Below are 12089 nucleotides of genomic sequence, written 5' to 3'. Positions count from 1 at the left end.
TAAAACTTGTTATTTTTTAGGAGTGTTTCTTTGTTCACCCTAATCTCTATGTTTGTGTCGAGTGCACTAGTCCATAAATCTATCTCGTTCCTTATAACAGGTGGTATCTCTTGTGAACATGTCCCTAAGGATCTCGGGAGAAGATTTCATCAAAGTCTCACTTCGAGAGGAAGAGAACACTCACTATTCTTTGAAGAGATTTCAAGAGAATCAACGTTTTATCAAAACAAGATTCATAGAGAATAGTACAACAAAATTGCAGCAATAGTTTAAGAGGGAGTCTTACATTGTTTAAGTCAATGCTTTTGTACACATTATTTCTTTACTAATTGATTTATTCTCTGAACGTGGCCCCGTAGATTTAGGTTATTCAAAAGGATTTTTGAACCACATAAAAATTCTCGTGTGTTGATTTTTACCTGTTTTTCTGTTTCTGTCTTAACACTCGTATCAGTTGTGTTAGCAACGCTGGAATTAGTCTAAACAGCTTAATCAGTATTCCACATTTAATTAAGTTGTTTATCTCTAATCACTTGGTAATCTTAAAATACGGAATTTCATATTCAAAACCATATCCTTTTGCATGAACCCTTTAGGCATTTACCTTGCATGATCAAAATTTGAAGGGCTTTTGAGATGTTTATGAGTAATAGTCATTAATTCATTTGTCATTCTCCAAACCAGCTGGTCCAAAACCTGAATAATTGCGAATTCATGGTTAGGTATGTGACGCTTAAAATGTATTAACATTTTAACTATATAAAAATGTATCTGCAGCCACTTGTTTGGCAAGTAAGAAATTACCTAGTGTTCGCATTGGTAATGGCATTGGCATTGGTGCTTGTCTTGGCAATCTTGTGGACATTGGAATTGGTGTTCTATTAGACACTGGCATGGGCATTGGTGTTCTCCTTGGAAACGGAAGTGATTCTTTAATGTCAACTACAACGGCATCGGACGTCAGAAAAGTTTTGGCTACAGAGGCCGCATTCTCCAAACAACATCTAACTACCTGCTCCAATACATAAATTTATGCTGCAAAATGTCATTTCATCCCATAATTTATGAACGGAGAGATTTTGAAATTTGCAAATTTGAATTCAAATGTATATCATGATTCTGGTGATGGTTTTTGTTGTCATTTGTGCTATTATCGAACTAATTATTACAGGACAGAGAATTCTCTAGATCTAAACTTATTAAGACACTTTCTGGACACTTACTTCTGAGCTCAAGCGCATAGAATAATGCTTCATATGGAAAGTCTACGATACTTGCAAAAAATTTCTTGATCTCATTTCGTTGAGTTCCTTTAAATGTTGATGAGTAATATTTTCATGCAACTCTTCAAAAGTTCTCTTTTCATCATCTGTTGCTCTCACATGTATGGGAATTAAATAAGTTGATCATATATCTATACAAGCCATGTTAACGTGAAATACCTTTGTTGGATCCATAATCCCAGATTTCATAAGATCTTCATAACAATATTTTGCGGCATTGTACCCAAACCGAGTATTATCATCTGATAGAATCTGTGGGCAATGATATATGATATATCATAGTTAGCACAATATGTTTTGAAAACCATGAAAGTCGTGGAAATCTAGATGAAAATATATATGTATTTATATATATGCAAGCCATGAAAGACAGAAATTTCAGTAGCGTATTCATAGAGTAGGATGCAATAATTGCACAAACCTTCTCCACAACAACATTGCCATTAACACCTGCATTTTTTGCTATCAGTTTCACTGGATAACTTAAAGCTCTTTTGAAGATCTCAGCTCCAATCTGCACCCGTATAGAAAGGAAACAAAGTAAATATTCAGAGCCGATTGGCCAAAGGTAGGTTAAATATAAAACAAGAAGTACCCGTTGTTCATCATTATCCAAGTGTTCTTTGATACCATCCACCTTGATTGATAACCTTAATAGGCTACATCCACCCCCAACTACGACTCCTTCCTCAATTGAAGCCTATAATAAACATAGCTTGAAAACTAACTTGGTGATTGAGATATCAATATCTGAGGTGATAAAGAGAGGTCAGAAGCTACCTTAGTTGCATTCAGGGCATCTTCAATTCTAAGTTGTTTATCCTTTAACTCAACTTGTGTTTGGGCACCAACCTATGATTTAATTGACATAACCAACCCCATCAGGTTAGAGGGCAGTCACAAAATCTACATCTGCAGATATGTTAAGAAAAAAATCCTTACCTGAATAATAGCAATTCCTCCTGATAATCTTGCTATTCTTTCATTCAGTGTCTTCTTTGGAAAATTTTCTTCAGTGTTCTAAAAATTAAGAGAATACAAAACACTGGCGTTGAGATAAGTGTTGCATTTGTTATCTAATATGGAACTGGAATGAGGCAGGACATTCAGCATGTCATTGATTTAGGATGTTAACTGTACCTCAACAAGTCTCTGGATCTGAATAACTCTCTTGTTGACTGCTTCTCGAGTGCTCCCATCAGTCACAATTAATGTAGAATCCTTACTTATCACAATCTTTGTTGCAGTGCCCAATACCTCTTTCCCAGCCTTATCAAGAGTCAAACCCATCTCATCTCTGATTACAGTTCCTGCAGAATACATGAATGACCAATGCATTCAGGAATGATATTGTAGCAATGTGCTCACTGGGCCAAAAACAAGTTATATCTAATTTAATCAATCATTCTTACATTTTCAAATGTTGCTTTCATTTGCAAATATTATCAATGCTTAGAAAGTTAAGCATACTTTTTTCTTTTTTGAACAGCATGTTAAACATACTTATTGCCACAAATAGTTACAATCTTAAAATAAACATTAAATATAAAAGTTGACTAAATAGAAAAATGAAAGAAACATAAAATCCAAGTCCTGACTAAATATACTACCTCCAGTTAAGATGGCAATGTCATCTAAGTAATCGCTCTTACGCTCACCAAAGGAAGGAGCCTTAATAGCAGCTGCCTTCAGCACACCCTTCAGTTTATTTCTAATAACTGGAGCCAGAGCTTCCTGCTCAAAGCCCTCTGCAACTATAACAATGGGATACTTCTCTTTTACTGCACTGTCCAATATTTTAAACATCTCCTTTGGGTCTGTAATTTTTTTATCAACCAGAAGCAACTGCAACCAAAGAATTTAAAAACCTCTAATCACTCTATAGCAGGACATTCAGGCTAAATAAAACCACGGTCCTTACCTTACAATTATGAAATTCAACCATCATCTTCTGTCTATCGGTGACAAAATAAGGAGACAAGTACCCACGCTCAAATTGCATTCCTTCTACAATTTGTAGACTGTTCTCCGTATACTTTCCTTTTTCAATTGTGACAACACCTCTTTTTCCTACCTGATGAAGGGCATCAGAAATCATGTTCCCCACAGTATAATCATTCCCTGCACTAACCGCAGCAACATGTGCAAGCTCATGATCCTCAATCTGAAATATTACAATATGTTAAAAGTGAAATTTACTTTTATTTTATCAAATAGTTTTGCTCAGCTTGAACTTGAATGTCCAATATACATCTAGCACTTTTGTTCCTCAAAATAAGATTAACAAAGAATAACAAACTTCTTACCTCTCTGGACATCATTTTAAGTTCCGAAACAAGGGCTTTGGCAGTATTTTCAATCCCACGAGCAATTTGAACTGGATTCATGCCAGCTGAAATAACCTATGCAATGCTTGTATATTTAGTCAGCATTCAATTATTGAAAACAAAAGGTTTTCATAGCAAGGTTGGAGAAGCTATCACAACAAGACAACATCCTACTTGAGGTCCTGCATTATACCCAATCTTATGCTAGCTGTTCTCACAGTTAGTAAGGTTGTTGTACGAGAAGTTTGTAGTCTTTTCATTTCAGTTGCAATAATTCTCAATTTAATGCAATGAAAGTTCAGTAGCTCAAAGTTTTAAAAATCTCAGATTCTTATTTCTCTCTCCTTTCTCTACTGTTAGTCTCTGGTAGAACACATGATATTTAAACATACATACATGTCTTATAGGTTCTCAACAGATCACAACAAGATTTTCTTCACTACACTCGAAGAGGCAAGCTATGTGTTCTTTCATACCTTCACGCCTTCAGAAATAAGACCTTGAGCAAGAATTATGGATGTGGTAGAACCATCACCAGCAAGGTCATTTGTCTTGGCCCCAGCTTGCCTTACCAATTTAACTCCAACATTCTCCAAAGGATCTTCCAACTCAATCTTCAAAATCAATAAACAAATTCACAACACATTATGGTAATTACTATCATTTGTAAAATCCCTATTCTAAATTACGAAAGCTTTCATACTGTAGAATGCAAAAAGCAACCCATATGTAAAATTTGAGCGAAGGCATCAAAATAATAAAAGGTCTCATGGCTATGTGTCAGTAGTAGTACCTCTTTGAGAACAGTCTCCCCATCATTGACAATCTTTGGGGGTCCAAACTTATTCTGCAGCACCACATTCCTTCCTTTGGGGCCCAATGTAACCCCAAGCAACTCAGCCACCATGTCCACCCCTGCCTGAAGCAGAGAACAAAAACCAGTCGATTATATTGATTTTCCATCAAAACCAGATGAAAGAATTACAGAAAGTAGCTAAGTATCTTTTCGAGGTTACCTGAAGCTTCTTCCTCGTTGAACCATCATGATTAAAGTAGACTTCTTTGGCCATGGCTTTTGGGTTTAGAGTAGAAAGCGAAGAAGCACTTTTGGGCAGTGATGTGTTGGTGAAAGAAAGTGCGGAGATTGGGTTTGGAGAACACGCCATGGCTGAATTGGCTGAGAAATCTGGACAAACAAATATGTATTCAATCAAGTTCTGGAGATGGCTACGAAAATAGTAGTAGTTCCATAGTTTTGAAGGAGAGGAGATAAGAAAAATAGAAATAAGAGCTTTGCAACGACTCGCAAAAAATAAAAATAAAAAAAAAAGGATCTTTTTAAACTTTTGTCGCTATCCATTGGCATGCCTCTATAATAATTCTTTACCGTTAATAATTGGATTTATACCAATTATATTATTTTATTTTTTGGTTAAATACTTGCTTTTATTTCTGATTTTTTTTTTAAATACAATATTATACCCATTGTTTTTCAAAAGTGTATTATTATTTTAAAATCCTTACTCAAAATTTTAAAATATTATTTTATTTATTATTAATTATAACTAATATTAGAAGAAAGGTGTACACCCTGGTTTTCCCACGGGCTGATTAGCAAGCCGAGTCGCTGACTAATCGTAGTTATCTCATGAACTCCCCTGAAACCGAAGCTTCTGTCATTTGCTCGAGGAAGCCGAAAGGGCTCGCCTCCATTGTCCAAGACTGGAGCAGGCCCTCTGAAGGCCGAAGGTCGAGTCCAGCATGCAGCTCGCGGTACGAGCTGAACATGGAGTTATGACCCCTTGAGAAGTAAACACACGCAAGGTAAATGTGCATATATCAGACATCACGTGTCTGATATCCCCCTGACTTCTCGGACACGCAGCAGGAACGTGCATGTTCAGACACCCACGATGGGGTTGGGCCGTGTGGCCCATTACTTCCTTACCTATTGATTTGACCATACTTATATGTCAGGTTTAGGAATTAATCATGAATGTCACAGAATTGATACGACAAGTAAGAAGGTCATGGGATGACCTCCCTACCAACTTCCAGGTGCCTTCTCCTATAAATATGGAGACCTTGGGAGTTGATAGGGGTTGGAAAAATAATCCCTTGTAAGAGATACTTTGTAACCAAATACTCAGTATAGATCAATAATATTGACTAGTGGAGTAGAAGGATTTTAACCTTCGAACCACTTAAAAACCGTGTCTTGAGTCACCCCTTTCGTCCCCTAAGATCATACATCTATTTCAGTTCACATTTAGCACTAATCCTTTTCTCTCATTCTCTTAATTACCTGTAGGCGAAGAACCACGTCAACAGTTTGGTGCTTTCATTGAGAGCAAGTTCGATTAGTGCTGCTGCAAACATCCAACTATGGTGACTACACGGTCCAGGCATGGCAACGAGACAGAACAACATGATGGGCAGGAGGCTCATCATACTACCATCCCTGATGAACAAATTCCTGAAGTCCAGCAGCGCCCAGGAAAACAGCCGGCGGGCCAAGATGATACCGGTAGTTCGGCGCCTCGGCCGCCTATTCCGAACCCATGCTATTATACTGCGGTGGAGATGGAGAACGCTCAACTGAGGAGCCAGTTAGCAACGGCCAGCCAGCAAATCAAGGATATCCTGGCCCGACTACCCCCTCTCACAACCGACGCTAACATTGGAGAGAGGCAAGGTGAGGCTCCTAAGTCTCGCCGGGGTAACCAGTCCAGGTATAGCCGGTCGGATAGACTTCCAGTAGCCAACTCCACCCCTTCATCACACCATCGAGAGGCAGACTTCGGGGAAGTGCCTAGGACCAGACTACAACAATACAGCCGTTCGGTTAGGACATCAACTCCTAGCTCTCAGCCATCCTCGAGGACGCCCAGAGGAGCTCAAGGAAATTCCCGAAGAAGATCCGGGGAGGGCTCGCGACAACAGTCCATCCCCAACGACCGTCCTGTGCCTCATCTAGATCGCCCGGCGCAGGACCAGCAGGCTGGCAGGGCCGAAAGGCCCCCACCAAACTTGATCCATCCAGACGGAACTAGGATCTCCTCTCCAGTCAGGCATCCTCCATCTCCGATCAGATATCCGTCTCCTCCTCGGCCAGTCCGGGATGTCCCAGCCTATGGGAGTAGTAGGAGAAACCCACCGTCTGCTGGACCTTCCCGGCGTAGCAGGGTGCCAGGGGAAAACTCAGGTCGTCACCACCAAAGGCGGACTCCAAGCCTATCCAGCAGAAGCCACTGGACCGGCAGTCGCCGAAGTGATCTCTCTGGGGGAGACCTGCGTCAGCGGTTAAGTTCGGCGCAAAGTCACCAGAGAACCCAGGGAGGTGACCTACGAGATCGCCTCAACTCTCACAGAGAAGACTAAGCTGGAAGTGGTGGCCAGGCTCGTTCAGGGGGGGTCCTGTCCGAAATACACAACGGAGGGAATGTCCCAAATAACCTATCTCAAGATAGGAGGGGCAATAACCCACCAAATGTGTATAATGGATCCAGAGCTGTTGAACAGCCCCGGAATAACCAAGGACATCAGGACCAAACCCTCGAGCGCCTGACCCAGATGGAGGAGCTGATGAGGAAACTTTTATCAGAAAAAGAAAAAGACGAATATGATTCAGGGGACGAGATGGAACTCTTCGCCCCCAACATAGCAGCGACGGCATACCCGTTTGGTTTCCATATGCCTCACCTGTCAAAGTTCAACGGGGACGGAGACCCCTCGGACCATTTAGGGATGTTCAACACCCTAATGATGGCCCATAACATTGGCCCGGAGCTGAGATGCTTGATCTTCCCCTCCACGCTGACTGGACCCGCCAGACAGTGGTTCGAGCAAAGTAAAAGACAGTCAATCAGCTCCTGGAAGGCCTTCTCAGCCGACTTCAAAAGGGCATTCCGAGCCTCTCAAGGCGCCCGTGTTCAGGCCGACTCCCTGGCCAACGTGAGACAGCAGCCTGGTGAGACTCTGAAGGCCTACCTGAGCAGATTCGCAAACGTCACCGCTCGAGCTAGAGACGCGGATGATAGCTCTAAGCTCATGGCCATGAGAACCGGAATCCTTGTCGGAGGAGACCTATGGAAGGATATACAGAGGAAGGGAGTCATCTCAGTCAACGAATTCCTTAACAGGGCCCAAGAGTGGATAAACTTGGAAGAAGCCGAGGCCTCAGCTGCGGGAACCAGCCAGGTTCCCGATCAGCCTGTGGGGATAAGGGCGGAGGTTGCGGCAACGACCCCGAACGTCGCACAGAGCAACCAGCCCGGTGGAGGCAAGAGAAAGGGCAATGGCGAAAACAGTCAGCACGACCAAAAGAAGAATAAGTCCGGAGATAAGTTTAAGCCCGTCTTCACGACATATACCGAGCTCACTCAGTCCAGAGAGAGTATCTTCTTGGCCAACTCTACTCGGGTCCCCTGGAAGAGGCCGGAGCCATTGAAGCACCACAAGGGAAAGAGAGACACTTCCAAATTTTGCCGTTTTCATAACGATGTGGGCCATAATACCGACGATTGTAGGCATTTAAAAGATGAGATCGAGACTCTCATCTGAGCCGGTCCCTTGGCGCAATACTCGCGTAACCGGGTCCCAGCGAGTCGTCCTACTCCAGAGGTCCCAGCCAGTCAGCCCGGGTCCCGAGTAGATTAGGACGTCCCTCCTCCCGTGGTCGGAGGAGAGATATCCACCATATCGGGAGGTCCACACATGGCTGGCACAAGCAGAGGTGCCCAGAAGAGATACGTGAATGAACTAAAGGCTCATAACGGAGTGGAGTTCGTCCCGGAGCAGCGTCAGTCAAAACAGCAACGATTGGAAAGACAACCGATCATTTTCACGGAGGAAGATGCAGGCCATGTCCAGTTCCCTCACAATGATCCCTTGGTTGTAGCAGTCCAGCTCGCCAACCGGAGAGTGAGAAGAGTGCTAATAGACAACGGGAGTTCGGTGAACCTTTTATTCCGATCCACTTTAGAGAAGATGGGTCTGACTGTCGCCGATCTAAAGACAACCTCCATGATGCTGTATGGTTTTTCGGGAGAAGGATCAGCAGCGATAGGGACGATCGAGCTGGTGATCACCCTAGGAGAAGAATCTCAAACAGTATCCAAACTACTCGAATTTGTGGTCATAGACTGCTCCACTGCTTACAACGCCATTTTGGACCGACCCACGCTCATAGCTTTCGAGGCCATCACTTCCATCCGACACCTCGCCATGAAGTTCCCCACCTCGACGGGAATCTGCACGATCCAGGGCGATCAACTCGCTGCCAGGGAATGCTATAGCATTTCCATGAAGGGAAAATCTAAACCCAGGCAGCTGGCTATGGCCATTCTGAGTGAAGAGGAATCCCAGGAGCCCTTGGCGGCTCCTGAGATTGAAAAACCTCAAAACGCCAAAGGGGAAAATGTCACCTTGGGTGAGGACATTGACCCCCGGGTAGGCGAAGACAGATCCGAGCTCCAGGCTATTGAGGAGCTCGAGGAGGTGAACCTTGATCCACAAAATCCATCACGGATGGTCAAGCTCGGGAAAAACCTCTGTAGCAAGAGGAAGACGGAGCTGATTATGTTTCTGCGGGCTAACTTAGATGTATTTGCCTGGTCCCACGAGGACATGGTGGGAATTAGCCCGAGTGTCATCATGCACACGCTCCATCTGGACAAAAGCGTTCCTGCCAAGTCTCAGAAGCAAAGACGTTTAGGAACAACCCGAGCTGAAGCCCTAGAAGAAGAAGTGACCCGACTCAAAAAATGTGGCTTTATCCGTGAAGCCAAGTTTCCAATTTGGGTCGCCAACCCCGTGCTAGTTCCAAAGCCCAACGGAAAGTGGCGAACCTGCATTGACTTCTCCGACCTGAATAAAGCCTGCCCCAAGGATTGTTTTCCATTAACAAGGATCGATCAGCTGGTGGATGCCACGGTGGGGCACGAGCTCATGTCCTTTATGGACGTGTACTCGGGCTACAATCAGATCGCGATGAATCTGGCGGACCAAGAACACACCAGCTTCATGACCCCGACTAATGTCTATTGCTACAAGGTCATGCCTTTCGGTCTGAAGAACGCCGGAGCTACCTACCAAAGATTAGTAAACAGAATGTTCGCGGACCAGATTGGGAAAAACATGGAAGTGTACGTTGATGACATGCTAGTCAAGTAAAAGACTGCCGACAACCATGTTTCCGACCTGGAAGAATGTTTTAAAATATTACGAGAATACGACATGAGGCTCAATCCCCAGAAATGCACTTTCGGAGTCGCGTCAGGAAAATTCCTGGGGTTTATAGTCAATACACGAGGAATCGAGGCAAACCCCAACAAGATCAGGTCACTGCTCGAACTTCCTTCGCCTAAGTCGCAGAAAGATGTCCAGGGCTTAACAGGGAGAGTGGCCGCACTGAACCGGTTTATTTCCAAGTCAACCGATAAATGTTTGCCCTTCTACAACCTGCTCTGAGGAAACAAGAAGTTTGAATGGACAGTAGAGTGCGAAAGCGCATTCCTCGACCTGAAGGTGCATTTGGCTGAACCACCCATATTATCCAAGCCCAAGGCAGGCGAGCCTCTTTTTCTCTACCTAGCTGTCACTAAGGCTGCAGCTAGCGTCGTACTAGTACGAGAAGAGGACCAAGCTCAAAAGCCAGTCTACTACATCAGCAAGAGACTTCTCGGGGCAGAATCACGATACCCACTTATGGAAAAATTGGCGTTCTGCCTGATCACGGCCTCGCGAAAGCTCAGGCCGTACTTCCAATCCCACTCAGTGCACGTCATGATCGATCAGCCTCTAAGGCAGGTTCTGTAAAAACCTGAAGCATCGGGACGTTTGTTAAAATGGGCGGTCGAGCTCAGTCAGTTCGAGATTTTCTACAACCCACGAACTGCTGTAAAAAGTCAGGCCCTCGCCGATTTCGTGGCAGAATGCACGGGATTCCAGGAGAATCCAGCGAAGGACTCATCTCAGCTCACCTCGCCCCAATCATTGTGGAAGATCTTTGTAGATGGTTCATCCAACAAGAACGGCTCCGGGGCCGGAATCATTCTGATATCCCCCGAGGGACATAGATTCCACTCGGCGCTAAGGTTCGGGTTCAAGGCCTCCAACAACGAGGCGGAATACGAAGCTTTGCTGGCCGGCCTAAGGATAGCCAGGGAGTTAAAGGCGAGCTCCGTCCAGTGCTTCAGTGACTCCCAGCTCGTGATGAACCAGGTCCTGGGCGAATATCAGGCACGGGGACCCAAGATGGCCGCCTATCTGGCAAAGGTAAAAGCTGAGCTGTCCGCATTTGAGCGAGGATCGATCGAACAGATACCTCTGGAGCAGAACACTAATGCAGATACTCTTGCCAAGCTCATCACTTCGGGAGAGACGGAGACCTTAGGATTGGTGCCGATAGAAGGAGATCGGGCGGAGGTCGAAATGATTGGCGCTGGGCCGACCTGGATGACCCCCATTCTTGAGTATCTCGTCGAGGGCACGCTACCTGAAGGACGTAACGGCGCACGGCGAATCTTGTATCAAGCTCCGAGATATACGCTGGTCGATGGGGTGATGTACTGACGTGGGCATTCCCTACCTCTCCTCCGGTGCGTTCATCCGACTGAAGCAAAGGCCATCCTGCAGGAAGTTCATGAAGGATTCTACGGAGACCACACTGGGGGACAGAGCCTGGCCTTAAAAGTTCTCAGGCAAGGGTATTACTAGCTGACTCTGTCCAAAGACTCGATCTCATACGTGAAGAGGTGCGACAAGTGCCAGCGATTCGCTGCGGTTACCCGAGCTCCTCCAGTCGAGCTAAAAATGATCTCGGCCCCTTGGCCGTTTGTCGTTTGGGGAATAGACTTAGTAGGCGCCCTGCCCACTGGAAAGGGCGGGGTCCGTTACGCCGTGGTAGTCATCGACTACTTTACTAAGTGGGCTGAGGCAGAGCCGTTGGCAACAATCACGTCCAACAAGGTGCTTGACTTCGTGGTTAAAAGCATCATCTGTCGCTTCGGCCTGCCCAAGAAGATCGTCTCCGATGACGGCACGCAGTTCGACAGCGACCTGTTCACCAAGTTCTGTGATAGACATGGGATTGTGAAAAGTTTCTCCTCCGTGGCCTATCCTAAGGCTAATGGCCAGGTCAAAGCTGTCAACAAGACTTTAAAGGCGAGCCTCAAGAAAAGATTGAACGAAGCAAAGGGGGTCTGGCCAGAACAACTCCCCCAGGTCCTATGGGCATACCGGACCTCGCATCGAACTCCTACGGGTCATACTCCCTTTTCTTTAACTTTTGGAAGTGAGGCAGTCCTCCCCGTGGAGATAAAGGTTCTTTCGCATAGAGTCCAATCTTACGACCAAGATCGAAACCACGAGCTCTTGTGCCATTCCCTCGATCTGGTTGAGGAAAGGCGGGAGGATTCGCAACTTCAGCTCGCCCATTATCAGCAGAAAATCGTCCGCTACTTCAACACCAAGGTTA

General features: G+C 44.8%; 1 protein-coding gene across 2 annotated transcripts; it reads right to left on the bottom strand.

Annotated features, from left to right (window-relative positions):
• Positions 1-537: 537 nt before the first annotated feature.
• LOC133802437 (chaperonin 60 subunit beta 4, chloroplastic-like) lies at positions 538-4921 on the bottom strand. 2 transcript variants are annotated; one of them, XM_062240736.1, is made up of 14 exons: positions 4627-4918; positions 4404-4529; positions 4087-4224; positions 3590-3685; positions 3205-3447; positions 2894-3128; positions 2424-2593; positions 2226-2303; positions 2064-2135; positions 1879-1983; positions 1705-1797; positions 1443-1535; positions 805-1012; positions 538-696 (listed from the first exon to the last, which is right to left on the bottom strand). In XM_062240736.1, exons 1-14 carry the CDS (start codon positions 4774-4776, stop codon positions 662-664), a joined length of 1842 nt encoding a protein of 613 aa, XP_062096720.1. In that variant the 5' UTR covers positions 4777-4918; the 3' UTR covers positions 538-661. The 2 variants fall into 2 exon arrangements, 1 of the variants encoding a protein (XP_062096720.1); XR_009877345.1 differs by lacking the exons at positions 538-696; positions 805-1012 and having other exon boundaries at positions 1470-1535; positions 1879-2006; positions 4627-4921.
• Positions 4922-12089: the final 7168 nt, after the last annotated feature.

This window comes from Humulus lupulus, chromosome 9, assembly GCF_963169125.1.
Source record: "Humulus lupulus chromosome 9, drHumLupu1.1, whole genome shotgun sequence".
NCBI lineage: Eukaryota > Viridiplantae > Streptophyta > Magnoliopsida > Rosales > Cannabaceae > Humulus > Humulus lupulus.
This window is presented reverse-complemented; position numbering and strand designations above follow the sequence as displayed.